This window comes from Chaetodon auriga, chromosome 12 (assembly GCF_051107435.1).
Source record: "Chaetodon auriga isolate fChaAug3 chromosome 12, fChaAug3.hap1, whole genome shotgun sequence".
In the NCBI taxonomy this organism is placed as follows: domain Eukaryota; kingdom Metazoa; phylum Chordata; class Actinopteri; order Chaetodontiformes; family Chaetodontidae; genus Chaetodon; species Chaetodon auriga.
Window position 1 is genome coordinate 14,036,810 of NC_135085.1, and position 26,973 is coordinate 14,063,782.

The window sequence follows — 26,973 nt, forward strand, 5'->3', positions numbered from 1 at the left end:
ATTCACCGATCGTTAATTCAATTTTTAAATCCACATTAGGCTTAAATACACTAAAACAAAAATGGATGAAATCTAGAAATCAGGATTTTTTTCTGTAGCAGACCTGGAAATTGGATGAGGACCACCAATATGGACTGCATATCAAACAAAAGGAAGAAAGACAGATTCTAGATTTTTTTTTATATTCTTGTGATCTGTGATCACAGCACAAAGCTGTCTTTCATTTCCAGGTTCTTCGCATATACAAATTCAAACAGGTAACTGCTCTGTTACTGTTAAAAACAAAGGTCTTAGTCTGAGATTGCTGATTGGAATTTCCACTCAGTCAGGGTCTGCTACATGTGGCCCTAGTTTGGGGGGAATATTGGTTCTACAGAAGCAGTAACTTGAAGCAATATTTCCATGTATATAGAGGCAGGGAAGTTGCTGCCAATAACTACAGTAACTTCATTCCTGTAGAGTTGAAATGTCATGATTTTGATTTATGCAGAAAAGCAGCTCTGAATTGCGTTGTGGATTCCTGCAGTTATGGGTGTATTTTACTCCTTAATGATGTTTTATGTGATAATGCTGGATACGCTGGTAATCACAGGGATCAAAGGTTAAGTCTGAGAATTCAGGGAATACATCTGGGTTGTTTCTTTGGGAATCTGTGGTGCTTGCATCATATGTGAGACCCTTCAGACTGTAATTGTGCCTTTTTAATATATCGGTATAACCTTTAAAACTGCTGATAGTCTCAAAAACAGAAGCAATAATCTACCACATTTTGTGAACTAGGAAATTGCTTTATTTATTCATTTACTAATAATGATACTTTTGATTTATGCACACACAAAACAGCAATCCATCAACTCTTATGCCATATGACCTTTGATTTATTAAACTTTAAATTTAGTGCAAAGTCTAAATTTGTTCACTCTGAACTTCAAAACTACCAGCAAGCACCAAAATTTGTGCTCTGGCAGGAAATGTCTCCCACAGGCCAGGCCAGGTCACCGGGTATGTCTCTTAACGGGGTAAAAATAGCAGCAGCAGCACATGGCGAACGGGTTACAACAGGGGTATCTTTGTGTGAGCCAGATGATCTGTAAAATCACCACGAACCTCAAAGTGAAAGCTGGACCTTTTTCAATTAGGCAGCAAATGGCCGAGTTTTGGATTATAAACTTGTCTTGTCGTAACTCATTAGAAGCCATCAGTGGCTGCAGACCACTGCGGTGCTGCGTCCAGATAAGAAAGCCATTGTGTCAGAAGATATCATCTGGGATACATAAAAGCTTGTGTTATTACATTTGTGACTTTATTGAACCTAGTAACAAGCACCATTAATGTCAGTTTAAACTGTCTCCAGTCAGCATCACTGCATTTCACAGACTAATCATACCAATTGTGCTACTAAATTTGTCCTACTGTTTTTCCCATTACAATTTAATTACCAGGAGAGCAGAGGTTTTTTTTTTCAGTGATAGTAAAACTGACAATTAAATGATTCTTGAATATAAACAGAAGGCGTAGTTTTCATAAGTACCAAGCTGAAAGTATGTCTCTTGACTTGAATAAATAATAGATTGTTTGGGCTGATTTTGTACGTCATGGTGACATGCGCTTCCTCTAATTTCTTGAGCCACGGGAGGTTAAGGCTCCTACTGTTACAGCAGGCGTCTTCGTGTCAGACAAATTCTTTCAGCGCCTGCTTCAGGTCAAAGCTCCAAAGCATTTAAATAAGGCGGAGGATAAGTGCCGGTTTATCTGCAGAGGCAATTTGTAACTCTGCAGGTGGATGGTAGTCATCTCTGGTGTTGTGCTTCAGGTGGAGAGAGGCTGCAGTGTCTGATACATTAATGCTGCACTTGTCATTGAGGGAGATAGAGGGAAGAAAGGAAGAAAATTGTGTGTTTGGCGAACACTTAATTCACATGCGAGCATGAGAAAGGGTTTGCACTGTAAAAACTGAAGGATAAAATGTACAGACATTAAAGAGAAAATTAAAATGATCATTTACTAAAAACATTATACCATCTGTGTAATCAAAGACAACCTCATCTTCTTTTGAAGTCACTCACAGGTGATTATCTCCCCCAGTTTTAGTGAATTTACTCAAGTGAAAGCAGCACTAAAATCTCTGCTGACCCAAGACCTGAGTTTATAAAATGTGTTAATGCACTTACAGTAGACACCCCCTTGTTCTTGCGCTGTAATCCCCTCTGATATACACTCGCATCTGCAGACATTGATGGCCCTACGGACCTGAAGGCGACAGATGTGACGCTGGACTCTGCTGTTTTGTCCTGGATTCCTCCTCTCGCTGACATTGAGGGGTACATCCTCACCTACAGAGATGAGGACGGCAACGTGGAGGTACTAAGCCATGGCAACGTGATGGCCCAAAAATCTCCAGTAACACTTGCTTTGTCCAGGCAGTTTTCCTACAATGCTGTATAATAATACCACAACTGAGGTATTAAAATCTTTGTCTCACAGTTTGTAAATACAGATATAAGCACATTAGGGTATATTTACGTTTCTTTCGTATACAACTGTTGCATTAAATTTCAAAGAACAAACCATCAAAAGGAAAACTGAGTCAGAGAGTGTTAGAGGACGCAAAAGCCTTTTATTCTGCAGAGGGTGAAAGCAGAGCTGCAGTTATTTTGAGCATCCTGTGACCAAATGTTGAACTATGCAATGCTGTATTTTAAGTCCTATTATTGTCTTTACAAGCAGGCAAATGCTATATGGAAAACAGTTTCCTTACTGTTTGAACACACTTACTGTGGCTGGGGCCGCAGTAAGTGTGTGTTTAATTGAAGCTTTGTAGAACACTGACCTCTTGTGGTCAAAAATAAAACAAATCCACTAAAAGCAATTTTAAGTGCATGGATGCAGTGACTCATCTTTTCCTTGAGACCTTTTTAAGATTTCAGAAGAATTGAAGAGCCCGTTTAATGCCTGTCTCTTATTGATGCTCAAGATAGTCCCATTACTCACACAGTGAAACTGATCTGAAGACCACATTATATACATAACACTTTATGGGACGGCTACACTACTTTCTAATTGTAATGTTCAGTGAGATTAACTGTAATTGCTGTTTATTGTGGTCAGACAGTTGAAAAGCAGCTTGGAGCCGGCGAGAGTCGTTTCTCTGTATCCAGTTTGGAGATGGGGAAGAGATACATCGTCACCATCATTGCTTACAGGGGGAACAAGAGGAGCAAGGTGGTGCAGACCGTCTTCAAAACAGGTCTGTCTGCTGAGTCGCTTCTGTCCTCTGCAGGTCCACAGATGAAGCATATGATGCCATTTCTTCATATGGTCTTTTCTTTGCGACGTATCACATCATGAGTGTGAAATAACCATTAATAATATCATCACATCCTCTAGTTGGTCTGCTGTACCCCTTCCCAATGGACTGTCTTCAGATCATGAAGAATGGCAATAAGAAGAGCGGCATCTACACCATCTACATCAACAACAACCGCTCCAAACCAATCGAGGTTTACTGCGACATGGACACTGACGGAGGCGGCTGGCTGGTATGAATTATTGATACCTTTCAGATCAAAATATGGATCTTTCGATAAGGTTTCAGGATATTGATGATAATTTATATTTTTGTTTACAGTAATGTTTATTATGTGGACAAAATTTTAAAAAGTAAACATTAAAGGAACCCCACATGCTGTTGAGTTGCCTTATGGGTAATGCAGGACCCAAATCAAGATATCTTGGCTCCAGATACTTCTATTTTGGCCAGCCTTTTTTAAAATTTCCTTCATGGAAATGCTGTAATAATTTGCCCCTTTAATGATAGCAGTTGACAGTTTTATTGCTGCTGGAATGTCAGTGCTGGGAATGACAACCAACAACCCAAAGCAAACTGTTTGAAACATTTGCATAACAGCTGTCAGTGAAACTCCTGCGCTCGCTGCTTCCAGGTGCTCCAGCGACGTAACATCGGCAAGCTGGACTTTATGAAACGTTGGAGACAGTACATAGCAGGTTTTGGCGACATGACAGACGAATTCTGGATCGGTGAGCACGCCAATGTTCTGTCTGTTTTCTGCAGACATTGATGCATGCACGTTTGAACAGTAATGAGTATTTCTTCTTGCTTTCACGTTCTCTCCCTCAGGTCTGGATAAGATATACGAGCTCACCAACACTCCGACTCAGTATGAGCTGAGGTTTGATTTGGGCCTTGGCTCGGACAGAGTCTACGCTGTGTATGACAACTTTAAGATCGGCTCGGTCAAGCAGAAGTTCAAACTCACTATTGGCAAATACAGCGGGACAGCAGGTGGGCCTTTTGCTTCTAAACTCTTCTCCAAACTAAAAGCAATATAAAGATCTGACACTGAGAAGACAACATGAGCAGCTTTCAGAGCTTGCATTTTCTCTCTGACACTTGGCTCAAATAGAAGGAGTTGTAGAGACGGGGAGAGGGCACTGAGACAGACAGGGGTGGGAATACAGGGGTTTCAAGCAATAGGCACCCCGACCCATCATTCTGTGGGGTGCTGAGAAAGCAAATACACACCAACAGTAGGTGGGATATTTGTTTGAGAAACTTCTGTTCAGTGAGTTATAGACAGACGCTGTGTAGGGAAGACTGTATCTGACGAAGGCAGGGTTTTAGTGGGCTTTGAAGCCAGACAGATACACAGCAAGTGGGACACTGTGTCTACACAGACTGCAGTGTGCCGAAACAACATATACTGTATCGCTCTATATTTGGCATTTTATTAAATTTCTTCCATCGGGGAGCACATGAAAGAGAAAGGAGTGAGCAGCATAAAGTCTGTGTGGATATATTATGGATAGAGGAAGGTTGGACTGTATACAGCTTGTCCTTATTTTTACAAATTTTTTTTTGCAGTTTCTAAATTTTTAATTGATTAGTCAATAAGCCACTTTTATTGATACAGCCCATTACAATATGCCTCAGGGGGTTTTACAATCTATACAGCATACAGCACCCTCTGTCTTTACACCCCTGAAAAGGAAAAACTCCCCCAAAAAGCCTTTTAACAGGGAGAAAAAGGAAAGAACCTCGGCAGAGGAGGGATCCCTCCCCCAGGAAGGACAGACATATGAATGATGGCATGTTACAGATCAGCAAACAATCTCAACATACATGACAAAAACACATATTGGTCATTATTGTTGATGATCCCCAGGTGATGCTATGACCTACCACCAAGGCCGGCCCTGGACTACTGTTGACTCAGACAATGACATCGCCCTCAGTAACTGTGCCCTGACCCACCGCGGCGCCTGGTGGTACAAAAACTGTCACCTGGCCAACCTCAACGGAAACTGGGGAGACAGCAGGCACAGTATGGTGAGTGGGCGGGAGGCGGTTCTGCACTGGATCATATATACAAAATGTTCTGGGATTATTCTGAATCTGCCAATGTGGGTTTAAAAATGTCTTTAAAAGAACAGAAAGTTAAAAAATCTGCATAATTCTGCATACATGCACAAAACTGATTACAAACCTATGTGTTTTAAAGCATGCTGTTCATTAAACTCCAATCAAACATTAAGGGTTTTGAGGGTTTAGCATCAAGGACAAAGCACTGAAGTCTTGTGCTGCAATGTGCCTTCACACCAACAGGTGGCACTGACAGTACTATGTGATGGCAGACGTACCCTGACCTAAGAAGTAACTTTAAAATGAGGCTGTCAAACATCTTGCCCTCACTTCATCCTTCACAGTAAATGATTTTATTCTCCAACTTTGTGTGAAGTTCTAGCATTCAGATCTGCTAAATGAAGTTAGACTACACTTTCTGTCCAAATATTGATCTTTCATACCCTACGTGATCCCAAACCCTCTTTTATTTTCTGTGTTTGCCATCTTGAATCTTCAGCTCAAAATGTCAGTGTTGTTCTTCATTAAGTCAGCGGTTATTGGAGGATTCAACGCTCAGCTTCAGTTACAAAGTTCGGAAGAGTGTTGCTGTGTTTTCACTTTTCTTTTTAGAACAATTACAGTCTGTAGCTTCGCGATGACCGCTCACAACAAAACCCGCTTCTCCTATCACGATTTGACCATGCACAAAAAAAAAAAAAAAAAAAAAAGGTGCTGACCAGGAGGCTGTTCCCTGGTCAGCAATCAAAGACAGCTTCACTCCAGCCCACTTCAAGTTGTTTTGTTTTGGATTGTTGAGGTGAAGCAGAAATGGCCTGAATCCATCAGCAGTGATAAGAAAACACATTTCTCACACCAGCTATAAACCATAAGTGTTTTTTTTTTTTTTACCAGGCTGAGAGAGTAACAACAACAGTTATTATGTCTAAGGGAGACTGATACTGAAGGAAATGCCAGGGGAGATCTCTGCTCTTGTCAAGATTTCACCCATAATTTTGCTGCTGCAGATGTCTCCCGCAATGTTTGTTGGCGAGATGCAATAACAGTCAAAACAAGTTTGTGCTCACATGAAATGAAGCTGGAGGCTGGTATTTATTAGTGTTTGTCATTCTGCCTGTCTGTCATGCCCGAAGACTCCATCCCTCTCCTCTCTGTCTCTCACCCCTTGTCTTGCCCTCTCCCGTCTCCCTCATCACTCCCATCATCTCCTTCTAACCGTATGTTGCGTTTTCCCCTTTTCTCTTTTCTCCCCTTCTTAATCTTAATTTTTCTGGCTCAATCTGCTGTCCTGCTGTCAGGGAGTGAACTGGAAACCGTGGAAGGGCCACCTGACGTCCCTCGACTTCACTGAGATGAAGATCCGGCCCGTGGGAATCATGTCCATGAGGAAGAGGCGATCGTTGACGGCCAGGCAGAAGAGCAGAACCACAAACCTCCAGCAGAAGTAATGGAGCAGCTCCAACTGAAACCCCAACAGCCGTCAGTCCCATTTACCTGCCATCACACTAGATTGCATATGTACATACATGTGTCTCTGTGCTTTGACCACGCGAGGCTTCCCACTGGTCTACATGCTTGTACGTGTCTCAGCTTTTGGACAATATGTACACTTTTGGGGCAAAGCTCATATGCAATAGTAACTTATTATCTGTTTGTGCACAGTGGGATTCATCAGAAATTGGGAGTTTTGGTGTGATAGTGGGGGAGCGGTGAATAGAAAACTGTGTTGGAGTTGTTTTGAAGTGAACTGAAGTTTACTCTATCAGTTATAATGCAATTGTAATTTTAACAACACATGTTTCACTGATTCTGGTAACCTCAATTATAAATCAGGAAACAGTAGATGTAAATTGGGAACCAAGAAATCCAATTTTTCTCCTATTACTGCATTCATTTTAACTTTTTTTTTCAAACCTCAGGGCAGCAGCCGAGGTTATTTGTATTATATTTGTTTATTTTATGTCCTATGAAGAATTTGAGTAGCAGCCTTTTTGTGTATAGTAGTACTGTCATACTAACATAAATGTTAAAAAAGGAGCTTGTGTCTTGTGTCTTTTGTTTTCAGTTCAAGTGTAGACAATTTGTTAGCGCCCTGAGTTTATTGACTATGAAGCTGAAGCTGTGTCACATTAAGTTGCCGCTGTGCTGCCAACTCTGTCACATCACATTAGTTTGTGTAGGACAAGCCAGAGAATAACGACATATTGCTCCTGCTTTACATTCACACAATACAGACAGCGCATATCAATCAATGTGATGCGCCCATATCAAACGCCGATCAGAATGAGGTTTGTTTGCCTCATCCTCACGAACTTGATGACCAAACTCTTGTTTTCAATCTCAAAAGCTGACAAAGGTTATTAATACTGCTTTGACTTTGACTTTATTACATAGTTACATTTTTTTATTACAAACTCTGTTACTTTATGTGACAAGGACAGAGCACATCAATCAACCTTCCTGCTAATCTGCCAGAATTGATTTGCAGCCCCTGCTCCTCATAAATTTTGCATTCACTGAAAAGTCTTTTTAAGCCTTCATGGCCCATAAGGTTTTATATTCCAACAGGGCCTCAATCAGGGTTTTCAAGGTCAGAAATGAGAGAATTAAAATCCTGTGTATGGCTATTTTTTAACTAATTGTATCATGCATGTGTCAAAACAGTATTAGCTTCTCATTCATATTCATGCAGTACATTCACTCAATGAATAAATAAAAGCAGTTTACAATGGGAATACCAGCGGAGGTTTTATATATTTTAACTACAACCAAGATGCTATGACTGCATCACCGTATTGATCCTTCGAGAATTAACACATGCCCAGCTATACTAGCAGCTTTCTAGCACACTTTCAATGTGACTGTAGACTGAGGGAGCCACACATGAGCTTCAGCTGAGCTTTAGAGACAGGAGGAACAACTACAGCCACCAATAGCTGTTTCAATGGACACATCGGCCTGTCAGTGTTCTTCTAAGATAGGTTCAAATACGCAAATGCTATGATTACAGATGACTATATCTTGGACTTATTAGCTGAAAAATACAATGGGGCCACAGCATAAAGTGCTGCCCCAGTCCAAGTTCAATGAAAACTGCTAATAATATCACAAAAAACTGACAATTTTCTCTAATGGTCTCAAAGGCATCCTCCAAAAAATGCAATTTACTATATATTTATCAACATAACTATCTATGTTTATATTAATGAAATCTAAATTTTGGCCATATATAGTCCTATTTAAGGTATATATACCTATACTTTGACTATATATATTTATATTGAGGCCATTTACTATATCTATGACTTCAAACTGTGTGTAGTATTGCTTTTATCACTGAAGTCCTTGACTGTTTGATTTGAGATGCCGGAGCAGTAAATATCTCCATGAAGCGGCAAGTGGAAGACGAGCACTTTGCCTGCTGTTTGAAAGGAGAAAACATCTTTCTGAGGATTATTGTCATGTGTTAGTCTTTTTTTTTTTTTTATAGGACAAGCATAAAAAAATGTAACCACCATTGACCAATTATCACTGTAATGATAGGAATTATTAATAAACCTGACCAACAGAGGGCAGCAACAGTGACTGTTCTTACCTGTAAGGCACACTTGTATTGTCTTGGATAGACTGTGATTTCCTCCTCATCTTTGAAGTTATCCCAACTCCCAAAACGACGCGTCACGTCAACTGCTCTTCACACATACGAAGGGCTAGGTGTGAGGCTTAAGATGTAACTTCAGCTGGTGCAACCCTTCAAATGTTAGCAGCACATAAACTCCATCATAAGTTAGAAATTATGTTCCAACTAGGCCACTTTTGAAGCTACACATAGCTGGTGCAACCCAGTGTTGAATGCTTTTTCCACCACTGGCTGACAGTCTTAAAGAGATTTTTTTCTGTCTGGAGCTGCAGTGTTCCCACAGTACAACACTTTCATCATACTGAATTGAGCAACTATACTTGCAGGGACTGATGACTTCCGTCTGATCTCGTACGAGTTTCCCAATTCTGTATCTCATAATCTGTAGATGGCAACAGCTCACTGGCTGTCGGGGCAGGAACCATTTTTACACGGCTGCTGAAAGCAGGCAGGCATGGAGGGGACATAAACAGCACATTGCACCATTTAAACACAAAATGCAGATATTAGATATGATCTATTCAAACAACAGTGCACCCCTTCAGGAATGGCATTCCTTCTTCAAAGGCTAAATGAAGAAATGAAAAGAAAATGCTGTTGAGCGTTTATTCATCAAAATCCAAAAAAAAAAGAGCTGCTGCCTCAAATTTGGCAGCAAATACTTCTAGCATAGCATTCGTTTTTCAACTTCGAAATGAAATGTCTAACAAAAGCTCATTGATGCGAAAGGCCTTTTCAGCCACAGTGATTGCAAATTACTTTAAGGAGATTGGTTCCTGCCATTGCTCTGAGAGGCAAGTGGTTTGCTCAGTGCCAGGATAAACAGAGGCTTGCCCCCTCTCTCTCTGTTCCTCTCTGTCTCTCCTGTGTGTGGTTGTACACAGTACAGTATATAAGCTTGCAGACATACACATTTGTCTGCCTGTGCCACTCGGGCTGACTCTCACGCCTTGGGCTCAGTGTGATGTATTTTTTCCATGAAGGAACTCGGTAATGTTGTAACAAGGGAGTGTTTGTTTTAAGGGAAGGAGGGCGAACAGTTCTTGGAAAGAGAGAAGTATTGACCAGACAGAAGAGAAGAGAAGAGAAGAGAAGAGAAGAGAAGAGAAGAGAAGAGAAGAGAGATTTGCAGAAGAAGACCACCACTGACTCGCTCTGAGATCGTGATGCAAATTCAGGCTTTTTAGTGTACATTAAGAAGTGTGTGCTCACTGAAACACTGTGCCTAGTGGTCTGTGTGGGTATTGCAGGAAGTCTGTGGATGATTTTTGAAATAAATATGTGTAAATATTGACCTTTATTTGATAGTAGACAGGAAATGACAGGGGATAGAGAGGGGCTATGACAAGCAGGAAAGGTCCCCAGCTGCAATCAAACTGGGGAAATTGCAGTTAACCATTCAGCTACCAGTCCTGTGCATATATATGTGTATATATACAGTATATATATATACTTTTAAAGAGTAGTTTACATGATACTAAATAACATCTGTTAACACAAAGTCAAGAACTACAGCTGGCTGGCCTACTTTATGTTTCATACATATGCGACAGGCTAAGTGACTTGAATCATGTCGAGGTTTCCCTCAGGGGAGGGGCGCCTGGAGCCATGTCTCAGTCCAAGGATCCGAGGACTCGGTGATTTTTGTTTGCAATTCATCACACCTTGGTTAAGCACACCGGTGATAAAAAAAAACGATTTGTCAGAGAGTTGGATACACCTCTTGATCGAATGTAACACCTTTTTTCCACATTCACAAGTCACGGTGAAAAGGCGACAAGCTGTGAAAGATCATTCTCAAAGACACCTCGGGCTTTAACGAATGAAATAAACAAACATGTTTACATACCGAGATTTAAGTTATGCTAATACTTTGACAACACCAAACATATCGGGCAGGTTGAGAATCAGCAGACAGAAAGTGCATGTCTGAGCCTTAATATTGTCAAAGATGAATTGCTCCTCAAGCCAAACTGATTACTTGGATCAAAGATTTCTCCGCTACGGCCATCAAACCGATGATGAAAATTACATCTTCATAAGGATCACTGGAGGCAGAAGTGCTCATTAATTGCATTGGTTCAACAGCCTTCAGTTTTATTTATTTACACCATAAGAAACCTTCCTCCATTTCCCTTTTTATCTTCTTATTTCCCCTCCTCATTCCAGTGAAAGTGGATGTTAGTGTACATGGAAATGTTATAGTTTGGAAGCTGGCATTGCAGACATGATGCCGCACATGAATGCACCACAAACAGATGCAGCTCTTTGTTTTTCTTTTTCCCTCATATTTCATTGTCGCAGTTCCTGTGGTCTCAGCAATCATAGTGTGTGAACAGTCTGCAAGAGTGACACACAGCTTTATTCCCATTGGGGTGGATGTATTCTCAAATGCACTGGCTGTATAAATATTGAATTATTGTGAGGATACTGTCTGAGTCTTTGTCGCCACGTTGAAGAGCCCTGTGCAATATGTGACATGTTCGCACATAAAGATAATGACTTAATGTTAAAACGAAAAGGCCCCGTTAACTTCAGTTTACATTAGAAATGGAAAGATGAGAGTTGACAAAATGAAAAAAAAAAAAAAGCTTTATTTCTCTCCCTGTCATCTTCCACATCATACTGTCCTTTATCATTGTATCTCTATAGGCCTACTGTATGTCAGGATAAATTATGCATGCAGCACTAACAACAAAGCCCAGCCAGGCATATAATTAAAAAAAAAAAAAAACCCTCACCTCAGCGTTTTTTCAACTGTGGAACAACAAAAATGCATCTTAAATAAACAGGGCCATGCATAATTGAATGGGATCAAAATGAGGTGCTATCATATAGAAAACTATCCCGGATGGCAGATTTGCTCTTCAAACAGATGACATATCCCCCAAAGACAGTTCCCTCTGATCACAGTCGAAGGGAAAACGGAAAACATGTATTTTTCATTACATACTTTTTGACGCCTGCAACTGATTCACAAAATGAAATACAGCGATCCGTTCAAAGTGAGGGGTCAGCATCACAAATTCTACCAAACAGGTGTCAAGAGGGAAAGAGTTGAAGGCGTGAATGTGTGAACAGAAAACAAAGTGATCTCATTAATGCAACTAGCCCATCAGCATCATATATATTTATAGCACAGGGATGTAAAAACACCCACAATACTCCATGATGGATCGGAAAACTCATGGTCAGGTGGTGACTGAATGAAGCTGGGAGGCAACAGATATGTAATGAATTAAAAAATGATTTGCAGTTGTGTCTGACTGACTGAACGTGTTTAGTAGAAATTGAAAACCGTCATTTTCCCGCCTGTCTTCATTTGTTCTTGTAATTAAATATGAATCAGTTGACAGAGGACACTGAAATTCTGAAAGACAAAGAGTTTCCACTTTGCTCTGAAATCAGTAATCACATGATGTGTTATTTTCAACCATCCCACAGCACCAAAGGTCAATGATCAGTCTGCCTTTAAATGTTTCCACCTGCTGTGACTCCCCACCTCCACATCTCAAATTAGAAAAGTCAAATTAATCTTGCAATTCTCTTCTCAAAACTCAAGTTAGATGAGAAGATGCCACTGTCTCTACAGTAAATATGCAGCTTGAGACAGAAGCTAGTGAGCTTTGGTTAGCACAAAGACTGGAAACAAGGGGTGCACAGCTGGCCTGGCTTTGTCTGAGGGTAACAAATCATGTGTCAGACGACTTCCTGGAGTCTATGTGAAGAAATAACATAAAAGCCCAGTAACATGACAATTTTCCATTTTTTAAACTTTTTTTGTACTGATTAAAATGGCCGCGGAAGATACTCAGATCTGTACATAAGTAAAAGTAGCAATACCAGAATGTAGAAATACTTTAAAAGTCCTGCACTCAAAATCTTACTTAACTAAAAGTAAAAGTAAAGCACTGGCACCAAAATGCTGTATTAGAAGTGCCAGGAGTAGAAGTACTCACAATGGGGAATGTATATTATCACTTTCACTATTCTCATCTCTATTTTTATGCTGCTAAGAAAGCCTGTCAGTCTGTAATATGAACAGACTGAGAGTCTCTCTCACACAAATATAAACCACAACGACATGTTCAACCAACCTCAGTGATGTTACTTCTTGGTCAGCAGCTCTTAAAGTGATCTTTCATTGCTACCGAGGCTTTTATTTTGAAGGGGAAGCTTTAAAATTAAGCCCAACAAGTACAATTTCGCTCTTTGAACATGAAGCAGAGGAGACAAACCCCAGTTTCCACCTGGGAATGTATCTGTCTGAGCAGTAATGAAATGAGTGGGGCCTGTTTTCCCAGCAGCACTTGAGCAAGAAGATCAACTTAGCGCCAGTGCGGGCTGATGCATAAAGATGATGATACTGCTGAGACACTTCTGTTTAATTGGGCTTTGAGATGTCATACGCTTAAAAAAAAAGAAAAAGAAAAAGAAAAAAAAAGGCTTCAGGCACTTGAAGCCAAAATCATTTGCTTATTTTGGGGTATATGTTTAAGAAATATGTTGAGTTGAATCAAGTTCAAAACTTTAAACCAAATGGTTTCGATTGCATAACTTTGTAACTGTAAATGAATGTAGAAGCTTATGTATTAGCAAAATTATTGTTGGAAACAAGCGCGGCAATGTGTTAATTAAACCTTTAAGAATTATCCTTATAATGAGAGGGAAGACTAAACTCCTACTCACTGTAAAAATAACCTTTATGAGCAGCTTTTAACTGATCACATGATTAAATACGAGTACATTCAGAGCTGGAATAATCAATCAAAGAGAAGGATCAGTCACACTTTGTCGTTCTTTGCTTTGAACATCTATACGTTTTACTCAGTGATTATGTTTTTCTGCAAAAGTGATTTGGATTTCTGTTAATATCTCCAGAAACAATTAACATGTGAAACAACTCAACAACAGTCTTATCTGTTATAATATATTGGGATCAGACAACAGGAAATTGACTGAAATGGAAACAGAAAGTAAATCAAACTGGAGCAAGAAAGAAATGCACAAGGATGATGGAAAGTGACTGCAAACATAATCAGTGTCAGCTTAATTTGTGTTGTTTGCACATCTGATAAGTGCATAAAAAAGTAGCTAGTCAAATGGAAATAGTAGGTTAAAACTATCCCACTCTGAATTACACACATCTCTTCAGCTGGTGTGCTCATTTTGATAGATTTCATTATGTATAATCACTCAAAAACATGTCTCAGAAGGTGTGAGCCCAACATCACTGACTTCAATATGGCTGTTGTCTAGTGTCAATTAAAAGATCTGCCAATCAGTTTGGGAAGATTACAATTTCATTTTTTTCAGGTTTTCTTACATTTGGAGTATAGTTTTGACCTTTGGTCCACTTGACCTGAACGCTGCGACACTCTCAAGAACCAAACCTGGGAGACGTGCCTCTCCTGTGGCCTGCACTGCATCATATTAAACAAACAAAGTAAGAGCAGGAGAGAAGTCAAAGTGAAAGAAGTCCTAGTGTTCTTTCTGCATCCTGTGAGTTCAACTTTCTGGATGTCAGTGGCTCCCCAATTTAGAAAGTGAGAGTCAATCACCAGCCTCGATTGCAGGCTGAATGTGAAGAGCAGGCAGCATCGCAGCCGTCTGAACGCTGGGCAGACCTTAAATTGGCTCTCTCTCCCAAATACAGACGCAATGAATTTCACATGGGAGCTCGAAGAACAAAGTGCTCTCAATAACACTGTACTTTTCTCTCTCTCTCTCTCTCTCACACACACACACACACACACGCACACACACACTCAAACACACACACACACTCTTACCCACTCACACAAACACATTTTGCAGATATGTGCTGTATATGCCTCTGTCTGGCATATTTCTTCCTTTATGTACCACGCACTAAAAAGCTCATACAAAACGCTGTAAACATCGTCCACATACAAAGAAAATGACAAGAATCTGTACACTGCTTACATGTTTCAATCAAATATGTGCCCATTACAATGTGAATTCCTTCCAACAATGTCTCAGTCTCCTTTGAGTCCAAGCCGGTTTGAGTTTTACACTTGAGACGCTTCATCAGCTCCACTGCACCAACTGACCCGGGATCAGCAATCTCAAACTAAAAATGGCCTCCTACACCATGGCCAGGGCGACCCTGTCGGGTGTCATCGGCCCCGTCTTGACGGAGATCCACAGGTCTTCGGTGTTGTTGGCCGAGTTCTTCTTCTTCTTTGTTTCTGACCTTGCCGTTGCCATGGCGTCTCTGCCGCAGCAGCAACAGCAGCTGTTGGCATGGCGACAGCAGCAGCAGTGGCAACACACCACCAAAGTGGTGAGGAGCACCAGCAAGGGAAGAGTCAGGAGGACCACCAGGCAGACCGTGTTGTAGACCCCCTGGTTGTGTTTGTCTGTGGCGAAGCTCCAAAGCTGGTTGAAAAAATCCTGGATGCTGACTGCTTTCCCGTCCATGGCGTTCAGAGACGGAGCTCCTTTAAACGAGTCTGTGTGGCAGTTGTAAAGATTTAATAAATCCTTCAGAGGCCTCTGAAGTGTGTAAGTTAGTAAATGTGCATTTTGGGGTGCGGGGAAATAATGGTGTTAATATAACATAAAAGTCCTCTTGTGTAATCTGGTCCCAGCTTTAAAGTGGTAAAACATGAAGTTTTACTCTTAATGTTCAGCAAAACATCAAACATCCACCAATCCCACAGCTGTCAGGTCAGATGTTTCTACTTTCAGTGATCAGCTTGGACAGCTGCCATGAAACACAGCAACTATCTATGAGGCTCGAGCACGAGCTCAGGCTGTGATGTTTATGGCAAATGGAAACACTGGAAACATGGAGGTCGACTTCATCTATGCCTCCTTCCTTTACAGTGCCCTGTGAGGCGGTCACAAAGCCAAAGCATTCCTTAAACACATCCGACAGACCGACAGCTCATTTGTTTACAGCAAAGTCGTCTTTGAAATCGCCCACTTGTGATGATTCTGATCTTGGAGGAAGAAGCCAAAATTCGCACTTCACCCAAGTTGGTTTAAGCTGCTTGGCATTCCAGCAGCTGTTTTCTTGCTCTTTGTCTTCTCTTGTCCTCTTGAACTTTCAGTTTAGTTTAATCCAGTTGTGGAGAGGTGGTTCAATCTGGGTGTGTCTGTGGAAAAAAAAAAAAAGGGAGAAGGTGAACACAGAGAGAAATTTTGTTTTCAGCCGACAGCTCGTCCTCCTCCTCCCCTTCTTCCCTCCTCTGCCTCCAATCCATCTTTCTGTCTCTGTCTTTTACGTCTCTACTCCTGCTCCCCCCACCCCACCCCACCCCACCCCATCCTGTCAGTGTCAGCTTCAGATTTTCAGCTTTCCCCTCATTAATACTGCAGAAGAGTCATTCAGGATTCAGGGCAGATCCATCGAAGAGTCCCACTGAGGAAGAAAGGGGCAAAGAGAGAGAGAAGGAAAGAAAGGACCAAATGGAGGGAGACTGTGTCTGAGGGAAGGCCAGGCAGAGACAGGGGTAACCAATCTTTGTAAGAGTCCCACTGAGAGAGAGGGTGAGACAGAGCATCGGGGAAAAAAGAGAGAGACAGAGAAAGGAGGCTAGAGAGAGACCTGCTGCAGGAGATTCATCTGAATGTACCCGGCTAATCGTTCCCATTGGAGAGGAAGACGCAAGCTGAGGTGCTTCAACTGGTGACGCAGGTCCGCTAAAGAAAGTCTCAGATATAAAAAGTCATATTGTTCACGTTTTCTCTGAGAATATACAGCAGACTGTTTTATTAAGTCTGAGGCCTTGAGGCACCGTCTTTATCTAGATGGTGTTAAACAACTACAGTTTTTCAAGTGTAGTTTGACTCAAGTACGTCCCTTAGATTCTCTATTAGCTCACGGCTACAGAGCTTCTTTGTATTCGATATGCAGGTGGGAGAAAAGATTTTCATCTCAAATTTGGCTGCTTCTTAGGCAAAGAGAGAGAGAGAGAGAGAGAGAGAGAGAGAGAGAGAGAGAGACAGAGAGAGAGAGAGAGAGAGAGAGAGAGAGAGGAAGATGCACCTGCAAATGGAGAGCAAATAGATTTTGCGTGGCTGTCGCTGTGCGCTGTGTCTCATGTGTGAAATTGGTTTACCAGCAGACAGCCTGCTAACTTCCCTCCTGTTCATTTGCTCAACAGGAAGCCGAGCACTTAAAGCCAAGTAGCCTGAGTCACCTGAAACGTCAAAGTTTGAGTTCAGAAATGACAGTCTCGTCTGTGAAAACACAACACATCTAAACTAGATCACCACATTTGAGGCTCTTTCACTTATTTTTAGATTCAAATGAAAAACAAGGGCACATGTGCATTGCTGGCCTTATTTTATTGCCTTATGTTTGTGTTTGGATTGTAGGTGAAATCAAGGTCAATTCAATCTTTTTTAATCTGTACGTCATATGCAAAATTCTGTTCATTTTTTTTTTCCCTATTTTTGACCTTTGTCCCTTTTTCAGTCCTCAGTTGAAGAAGAACAAGAAAAGATCGTTGTGTCCCGATTCCTTACCGGATGTTCACTGTATATATGTATCGTTAGGTCTATAGTATACTGTTAGTTCACAAGAAACTGACATACTTCATTGTTTTATGCTTTAACAGGAAATGATGCAATGCGTGCACCGTGCAAAGGCAATGAAACTGCAACTTTAGAATGACAGTGCCAGTTAGACTAATATACAGACAAAATGTTTTAATAAAAATCCACCAGTGGTTTTTGGTTTTTGATGTGTGAGCTGTTTCACCACCATCCACATTCAAACTTTTTGTATCTGTGAGAAACTCCTCCATTTGCTTTGTTTGTTTGCATTGTTGGAGAGCAGTCAACAGCTGTACTTTATGTCCTGACTGCTTTGAGTGTGAACACAATTAGTATGTAAGTATGGATCTGGATTCACAACTACTCTTTGGTTGAACGGCTCACAACCATTTGACATGGTGATCAGTGACCGTAAAGATCTCTTCATTTTAAGGCAAAAAGGTTAAGAACCACTGATGTAAAATACATAAATACATACATTCCCACCAGCATTTATTCCGCATTTTCTATGTGTGTATCGATAAAGTCTAAACGTGACAATCTCCGAATGGACACAGACTTAATGAATAAATCATGACGTCCATAAAGCGTGTGATTTTAACTTCACTTTAGCTTCAGCTGCACTGAAGAGACAAAAAAAAATGGCGAAAGAGAAGATGAAAACATCAGATATGTGTGGAGCATTCGCTTGTCACACCCTCTTCTTCTACAATGGCCTAATCGCACCCTAATGGAAGAATTAGTGCCACAGACTGTTTATCTTGATGCACCCAAATCCTTATGGGCGCATGTCAGCAGTGGATGGAAACGTTCATTCATTCACATTTTCTTTTCCATTAAAATTTATGCCATATTTTGATGGAAACTACAAAAACTATCAACTACAGTGAAGACAGTGCGCGCTGCCGGGAGCCACGAACCACTGCTACATTATTCTTGATTATTTTCTTTGCTGTTGGTACATGTTGTTGTGATGAGCTTGGCTGAGCAGCTGCACCTCTGTGTACACTCTGATCTCCCTCACATTATGAAAACACTGTCAACACGACAAGCCAGAGTCACTGAACAATAAGTCTGCAGCAGAGACACAAAGGCCAGGAGCAGCACAGAGGTGTGATGTAGCTATATAAAAGAGATGACTAACAATGTGTCAGTGGTAAAGTCATTAAGTGGAATGTGTAAGTCATGATTATTATGGTTTCTGGCCATGAAGCGTAAAATCACTGTCTAAACATGGGTGCAAATGTAGAAAAGGATCTTTAATCATAGCTGTTACACCCTTATTTTGTCAAGCTGAAATTATTATTTATTATACGAGAATATTCTCCAGCTCAGGTAGTTTCACAGCTGGTTGTTAACTGAGGGTATTCACACTGTAAATACTGAGGACGCATGTCTGGGCTGAGGTTACTTCATGACTTATCAAAAGTACAGAAGAGAAGAGGTCATTTATAAAGAAAAAACAGCCATGTTTACATAAAAGAAGGAAATATTTGCCTGGTTCATATCATCTCATTCTAAAAGCCTGACCGCCTCACTTTCTCATGACATCGTGCTCTCCTGGAGCCATTCATATCCAGGAAAAGGCCATTTCTCTGGCACACAAAGCCAGGAAGGGGCTGAGAAAAATGTTATGATTGCACTCAGTTAGCCCCTGCTGCTTTTTAAGGAACATGTGCGACCTAAAAGACAAAGTTGTGACAGAAGGCAAGGCAGGAATCTTTAATGACTCGCCCCGAGCACACCATCAGAGCAGATCCCTCATCAGTCAGTATTAATACACAGCTCTTGGACACTTAAGTCAACCACCAACAAATGATTAAAGCCATACTCCTTTGCTTTTTCTGCAGAAATCATGAGCGTGCAGCTGTTTCACATGGTTAGCTACAGGCCTGTTGGTGGTCAGACGTACAGTTCTCCACAGAGAGCAGGAGCAAGTGCACAAGCCCAGACAGTTCAGACTTGTGTCAACGCAGTCCTGACAAGGTGGAGAGCATTCTTACAGTAAGAGCAGGAGGAGGAAAGTCGTCATGATGAAGCTTAAACCATTACCACAGAGCAACAGAGTCATCTATACCTGTGGCTCACACAGCAAATGAAGAGATGATACAAAAGTTTGTTTTTTCCTTTCAAAGGATTTACCTTAAAAAGTCAAGAAATTAACTACAGGAGCATGTTACAGTGCCGCTCAAAGGCAGAAGGAAACTTAACCGCCTGTCATTGTAACTTGCCAGACATCCTGTCAAATCAAACCGCAGCCAAAACATTTCTCTAAAAGCCGTTTTTACAGCGGCACGACAAAAAGCCCCAACACCTTGTATAAACCACTCAGAACACTTTCAAAGTATTTCAAGTTGCTGGCACTCAAGATCTGTTTGAAAGCGGCACCTTACCCCGCAGGCACTTGTGAAGCGGCAGGTCAGCTCTCCCCTCCTGTCTAATCCAGTCAGCTGCTCAAACTTCTGTTGATTCTGTTTTGGCATCTGGCTTCTGCTCTGCTCTGGTCCCCCTCACCCAGACATCTTGACAAGTCTTCACTTTCTGTTCCTGTTTCCCTCGCTGCCCTTGTTTCCCTTCCTCCTCCCCCTCCTCCTCCTCCTCCATCGCCTCCTCCCCTCTCTCTCTGAGTGTGTGTTTTGGTCACAGCGTCACTGCACCCTGCCCACTCTGTGTAAGAATGGGCCCTCTGTCTGTGCTTGTGTGTTTCCTGCATGGTGAACTGGATTCTTGTGGTTGCTTTACTTTACTCACAGAAGGACTGAATGATGTCAGGCAGAGAGGTGAAGTTAAGTAAACTGAGTTTGAAATCATAAGGAGCCTTTATTAAATGTGTCTGGGGAAAAATATTAAAAGAAAGGCTGCCCCGCATGCGCTGATCTGCAAACCTTGCAACACCAGCCTTAAGGTGCAGGCGAGGTTGCAGCCTTTTGCATAATAACACTGAATTACAAACAAACAAGCTCCACACATCTCACAGTCCTAAAACAGCAATAAAAAGAGGAAATGAAAAGTATGTGTGTTGTCAGAAGCACCAGGTGAGAGAGTCAGATGTGAAGTCAGATCGAAAAGAGTGAGGTCATGTGAAGTGCGCACACACACGCACACACAATGCCTGTGGCGCTGTGGTCAATGCCCTTTCAGTTCAGTCATGCAAAAGAGGATTTTTATTCAAGTAAGAAAAAAAAGCCTCTCCACTCCTCAAAGGGGGAATTTATGACCTGATGTGCATTGACTCGTATATTGCATATGTACTCGCAAACAATGTGATGTGAATGTACAGTGAATGCATAATGCATGAACTCCAGTTGTTAATGTGGACCTGCATTGTCAGGTCACATGACCACGATGAATTTTCTTTAAAAAAAAAATGTTTTAGTGAAACTCTTTCACTTTTGTCAGTCTCCAAATTCAGCTATTCAAGAATTTAGAAAAAAATGAACAAGGAATTTCACTTTCGACACCCTCTGAAGTAGCCAGTGGCAGGGAAATCATCAAAAAGTCAAATAAGAACATCGAGTCCTGCATCTGAAATATGATGAGACTACCACTTATATTACAGTGATGTGCTGCAGCTACTATAGATGGAAGGATGAACATGCAGTGTGCTCCTCTGTAGCTACGGGGCATGGTTACATGAAAATTGATGAGACAAGCCTCACCATGTCTGCAGGTGTGTCTGAGCCATCTTAGACAAATAGCAACCAACCGCCCACTCTCACACACACACACACACACACACACACGGCCAACACAGAGGGTGCTGTCTGACTGGCAGGGCGTGCAGCGCTGCACACTGCAGCTATATCCCAGCTGCTGTTGAGGCACTACAGTGTCCAGTCACCTCGAGCGAGTGTTGATTAATGACCTGAGTGTAGCAGCACTTTCCTTGATGGAAATCCTTCTTTACAGTAGTTTATATGAAAATGATTTCACTATATATTCCACTTGCTGTTGTTGATTGCTGCTGCAGATGTACCTGCGTGTAAAAGCCTTCTTTCCGGCGCATAAATCTGCAGTATGTTGGATCTTGTGCAACAACGTGCCTTCTAGGGTCTTCTGTAATTCAAAAACACGAGGCTGCAGAGGCTGCCTCAGCGCATATGAGCAGTACGTTGCTGGATAAATGCATGCTGAGGGAAACTGTGTTACTTTTTGTTCCATGATGGAGACTTTATTTTGTTCCTATATTACAAGGAACCTATTGTACCTTTCCTTTCCACTGAGGATACCTTATGTTACACTTACACTGCAGTGACCCTCGCATACGTCCCATTTCCTCCTTGGAAACCTTACTCCCAATTTATACTTCATTGACCCTGCACTATAATGGCTGTAGCTCCCATCTGGTTTATAGAAAGCTTATTCTCAGCCAAGCTCACCTATAAGGGAAAGCCCGAACAATATATCCCTTTATGCAACTGAGGTCGGTAGCTTAAGAAATTGCAGGAAAGACCACTGATCTCACACTGGATCACTGATCGTACAGTCGTGATAGCAAAGAAGTGACTCTGATATTAGCAGTAGCTTTAAGGAAAGCCTCGTGGAATCACTTGACTGTGCAAAAAGGGTATTACAAATCACTACGACCTACTGATTCTGCCAACGCACAGTGAAATATGAGTGAGCATGAACCCAACACTGTGCACTCTGTGAGTTCTTGAATGTGAGCGCTAATGAAAAGTGACTAAAGGGTTGCTGTAGTGGAATCTGACAAGTGTCCAGAAATAGTCTGCTAATAAAACCAGTCCCCCCCCCCCCCCCCCCCCCCCAGAGGCAAGCCTTAGCTGTGATTCAGTGCTGTAAAATGTTTGAGCCCAGAAAACAGGCACAGAGCAAGACAGAGAAAGACATGATTAGTCTATATAAGGCATTGCCTCTTGCTCCCAGGAAAAGCCATTATTGAAGAGCTATTGGTTGGCATGTAAACCAAAAGCTTTTACTGGGGTACCTAATTGCACATTCCAGCTATGAGATCAGTCTGCGCTATTTTAACACTTAATTACGTAATAATTTCAGCATAGTTATCATATGACGCAGGCTGTCTTCTGGGACGCGCTGTTAAACATTTCTGTCTTGGCTTGTGAGAGCAGAGTCTATTCTGCTGCATAAATAAATAAAGGCTGACACTGTCCGCTTGCAGTAAGGGAAGTATTTTCCAAAGTGCTGAATTTAATCAGCGGGGACTTTCTAAGTTCCTCTTTGCGCCAAAATATATTAAGATATGACATCATGGGAATAAAAAGTCACTCAAGTGAGCCAGCGCTTCGGGAAGCCATAGTATTGGAGGTTAAACATTGTGACATTTTGGCAAATACGCCTCTTGGTTTCTTGCCAAAAGTCAAGTGAGAAGAGTGACATGTGACTGGAGCAAAGTCCCGCCCCACCCCGCTAGCGTGGCCGACACAACACAACGATGGAAAATTTACTTAAAAATATACGTTTGATAAAAGATGAAGTATGTGGAACCACGCAGCAGTGACCGAGGCGATCCACAGAACGGTCTGCCTTGGTTAATCAACGCTTTTGTGGAATCGCGGTGACTGAATTTCCAGCTAAGCTAAGCTATTTTAGCCTGGCAGTCGGTGTGTGACGGCTGACATGGTTCTGTCAAGAGTGCGTGTGTTGTTTACCCCTTGCTCATGTGTCACCTGTTCGATTTCACGTGCCAAACAAGAAATCATAATGTTTACAGCCAACTTGTCGGGAACCTGGCTAGCTTTGCCACGGCCTGACATTTAAGTATGAGAGTGGTATCAATTTTTCATCTGACTCTCAGCAAGAAAGCAAATAAGCATATTTGCTAAAATGTCAAACTTCTGCTTTAAGAGAAATAGATAAATAGTCAGTGTCAGTGCCAACAGGATATGAACAGTTGAGTGTGAAGGCAGATTAATGCTACTTTATAATTGGTGTGTCATTATCTCTTACAGTCAGACGTTGACTGGTGTTTTCCTGCAAACTGAAAAAAAAAAAAGTCAGTGGTATGACCAATAAGCACAAAAAATGAACTTCCCTGTTTTTGTTGTGTTTAAAATGACAAGACTTGCATGCAGTGTCACAGCCACTTAAGTAAAACTGATAGCAGAAATGATTCAGACTGACGCAGAGTCTTAACCTCTAATTTGTAGCTAAAGGAACATGTTGACACAGCAAATGAGTTCAATTAGAAGTTTTCACCCTGCAGTGGGGGGAAAAAATGAAAGAACTTTTCTTTTAAAACCCCGTTCAGCCTCAATTTATATCAGCATGACAGTAACTGAGTCTTTTGCTTGCATTAATCGCCTCACTGTGTCACATTTTCTCATCTCATTATTATCTCAATATCCAGTCCGCCTCCCAGGTAATCTCTGTTAATAAATGTCACCTGTTAACAAGACAGACGGGAGCCGAAACCTGACTAAGAGAAATGTGTTTTTACTCACTGCGTCGAGCAGAAACAGTGAAACAAACGTGATGATTTTCTGCTTGTGTTTACGTGGCTGCTTTTTAAATGTTTTCTGACAGCTCTGAAAAGGCTTTCTCAGCCCTGAGGAAGAAACTCCTCAGCCCAAACTCTGACTTTAACTTGAATGCGACACCTGTGATTATGCACACGTGTGTGTAACCACGACTTTCTTTCAGAGCTGCAGTTTGTGTAATGATGAGATAAACCTTTTCTTTTCTTTCAGTTGAGGGGGTTTCCAGTCGGTTACTGGTCCTTAACTACAAACACAAATCAAGTTGACAGTTACTCGCATGCCATTACGGCTCGATTTCCTTTCAGTTCAACCTAATTCAAACTGTGCCTGTGTGTGTGTGCATTGAATTGAGTACACTGAAGCAAATGCAATCTTACTTTCTCACAAACACACACACAGCCCTTGCATTGTGCCAAAAAAAAATCCTGATCGAGAGTCTTGGTGAGTCTTGTAACGTCCTGTAGGTGATGTGATAAAGTACAGAACAAACTCTTTGCTGAGCTCACCCCTCAGGTCGCTGCAGCCCTGAGGGACACTTTCATATGTGTGTCAGCTCTCATATCTGAGTGGCTGCTGAGCACTCCTGTGTAGTTCAACTGATGCAAGCGGGGGGCATTAAGAGCGCTGCTGGCACACTGCAAAAATCAAACTCGATTTTCAATTTGGCCTTGAATCATGAATAGAAAATGGAAAAGCAGGACAAACAGACTGGAGAGAAACTCTGACAACAAAGTGCAGAAAGTGAGCACAGTCAAAGCATGACTAAACACAGATGATGGCTGTAAAAAGAGGAGAGCCAGGGGTACTTGTACCCCACAGGGTAGTTATATCCCAGAGGCAGCTTCTGCAGTAAACAGGGAGTATGAAGATAGAGCGTACTCACATGGTGGCCATTTTTCTCCGAGGTTGCAAATCATATAAATGTAATGAATCTGGCAAACTGTTATGTTTTCACTGCTTCCCGATAGTGAAAATCTGGACACAGGGTGATGTTTCAATGTAAAAAAATGTCTTTGATAACTCATCTGCCACCGTTAGACAACAGCTAATGCCAAACCTCTTCTCAGCAAACATTAGTGTTTGATAGTGTTAGCTGGGATGTAGCGAAGCAGCCGTGTCTTGCCAGCCTCTAGCCTTGTCAAGCTAAAACATTTATGAGGTCATGTGAAGAGACAGCAGGACAATCAACGTTACATTTCAAGTTTGATTACATCCAGTGTGTTTTACCTCCAGGCTTCAATAGATGTGTCCAAGATATGAGCTGACATTTCAGAATGAATTCACGCCTTTCACGTCTTATCGTGTAACACTATCTGATGGTACTGTTAGCAAGGAAGTGATTGAAAGGTAATGTTAGCAGCTGTCTAACGGTAGCTCATGACTTATCAGACACATTGTTTTACCTTGATATTTGGCCCGATGTCCCTCCAAATTTCCACTATCCATCGTCTTTTCAGTTGCTGATCAATCTCCCAATTGATCGCCAGCAGTGAAACGATAACAGTTCATCAGATTCATTCACATAAGCCTGTTGATAACAGCATCTGAGCTTCCCACCATGCGACATCAGAGGAAATTGGCTGCCATGTGAATGTGGTCTACTGTCTCAGCTGATTTGATAATATATAACCATATATCTTTGCTTCGGAGTAGAATGAGCACACAAATAGGATTACAGATGTGTTATTGTCACAATAACTTACCAACGATTGGTAGTGCTGACTGCACACAACACACCTCAGTTCTCCTCCAACCTGAGTCAGCTGCAAGTCGATTAAAGCAGCATGAAGTTAGAAGTTTGAACAAAGACAACAATAAGCTAAGGTACTGTGCAAAAACAGTTTAATACAGCAGCCCCCAAAAATCTAAGAGTGTTTGATAGAGAGTGGGGGTATGCTGGACAAGGGAGGTTTGGAGCCACTGTTGTAAATCATATATCAAATTTAGCAAGACACCTGATGTAAGGAGAGGAGAGGATGTTAACAGTGTTTAACAGAATGAATAAAACCGTCTCCAGAACAAAAGATGAGCGGTTAAGCTCATTAAGAACCAGAACTCTTCCTCTCTTCATCATCATTTGGCCTCGGCTCACTCTTGGTTAACTCGTCCCCTGGAGTCCAGCTGTCAGTCTGTCTGGTTTTCTACCTGCGACCGCACCGTCTCACACATGCCAACTCACATCTACATTTACAGGACGGCCCATTTAAGAGGCAGAAGCACGAGGACGATGCATTTCCTGGCTGTGTTATCGGTTGGCTTTGAGGGCGGATAAAACCTGAGCAGCTGCAGGAAAACTTAATTAGAGAGGAATTAAAGCTAAAATATATCTGAGCGTAGGACATAATCGGTCAGTCAGTATTAGTCAAAATAATTAAAAAAAACAGTCTCATTTAGCAGTATTAAGGCTTCAGAGCCTCCATTCATGTAATTCTTCATTAAGTACCAGAGCTCAAGAGTGCTGAAAGCCTCAACGAATGGTGAGATAGATCATTCCAATAATAGACATTTTCCTCATTTTCAGTGGCGATCATTTAATTACAACAAACAAAAACACAGCTTAGCTTAGTTTAGTGAGTATATCAAGTCTTACCTCACATTCAACTCCGCTGAGGTTGTCAACAGTCAAGTGTTCATGCCTCTGTGATCTATGAGGCCCTCTTACAGGCTCCCCCCACCCCAATTCATGGAGCTTTGAGCATCAGTTAATGGCTGATGAAAATCAAGCTGTTCACCGCCCGGTTTCCCAATTAGGCCCCGGTGTTTACAGCGCTATCACAGAGAGACTCTAACTGGGAGATCTGGGTTGCGCCTCCCTCTTATTCAGATGCCTGCCAGGGCCTGTTAACTTTCTGGGTTCAGTGAGATGTAAAGAGACTCTACGAGCGCATGGGAGACTGGGGATGGCTCACAACGCCGCTTTTCATCAGCTTCACGCCGTCACCAGCTCTGTGCTCAATCCTGCAGAG

The 26,973-nt window shown here is 41.7% G+C and overlaps 2 protein-coding genes across 2 annotated transcripts in view; one reads left to right on the forward strand and one right to left on the reverse strand.

Moving 5' to 3' along the window:
- tnn (tenascin N) overlaps positions 1–7,360 on the forward strand; it is a 36,050-nt gene extending 28,690 nt beyond the window's left edge. The window contains exons 13-19 of the mRNA XM_076745238.1: positions 2,231–2,361; positions 3,109–3,247; positions 3,388–3,539; positions 3,942–4,038; positions 4,139–4,303; positions 5,184–5,347; positions 6,679–7,360. Of these exons, the coding sequence (XP_076601353.1) occupies positions 2,231–2,361; positions 3,109–3,247; positions 3,388–3,539; positions 3,942–4,038; positions 4,139–4,303; positions 5,184–5,347; positions 6,679–6,828 (998 nt within the window). The 3' untranslated portion in view covers positions 6,829–7,360. The remainder of the gene's footprint in view (positions 1–2,230; positions 2,362–3,108; positions 3,248–3,387; positions 3,540–3,941; positions 4,039–4,138; positions 4,304–5,183; positions 5,348–6,678) is intronic.
- Positions 7,361–14,976: 7,616 nt separating this feature from the next.
- kiaa0040 (KIAA0040 ortholog) lies at positions 14,977–15,587 on the reverse strand. Its single transcript, XM_076746036.1, has one exon. The coding sequence runs from the start codon at positions 15,462–15,464 to the stop codon at positions 15,129–15,131; it is 336 nt and encodes a 111-aa protein (XP_076602151.1). The 5' UTR covers positions 15,465–15,587; the 3' UTR covers positions 14,977–15,128.
- Positions 15,588–26,973: the final 11,386 nt, after the last annotated feature.

Bases quoted from the DNA above. Each gene is read 5' to 3' on its own strand.
- kiaa0040 (XM_076746036.1), bottom strand. From the start codon at position 15,464: ATGGACGGGAAAGCAGTCAGCATCCAGGATTTTTTCAACCAGCTTTGG.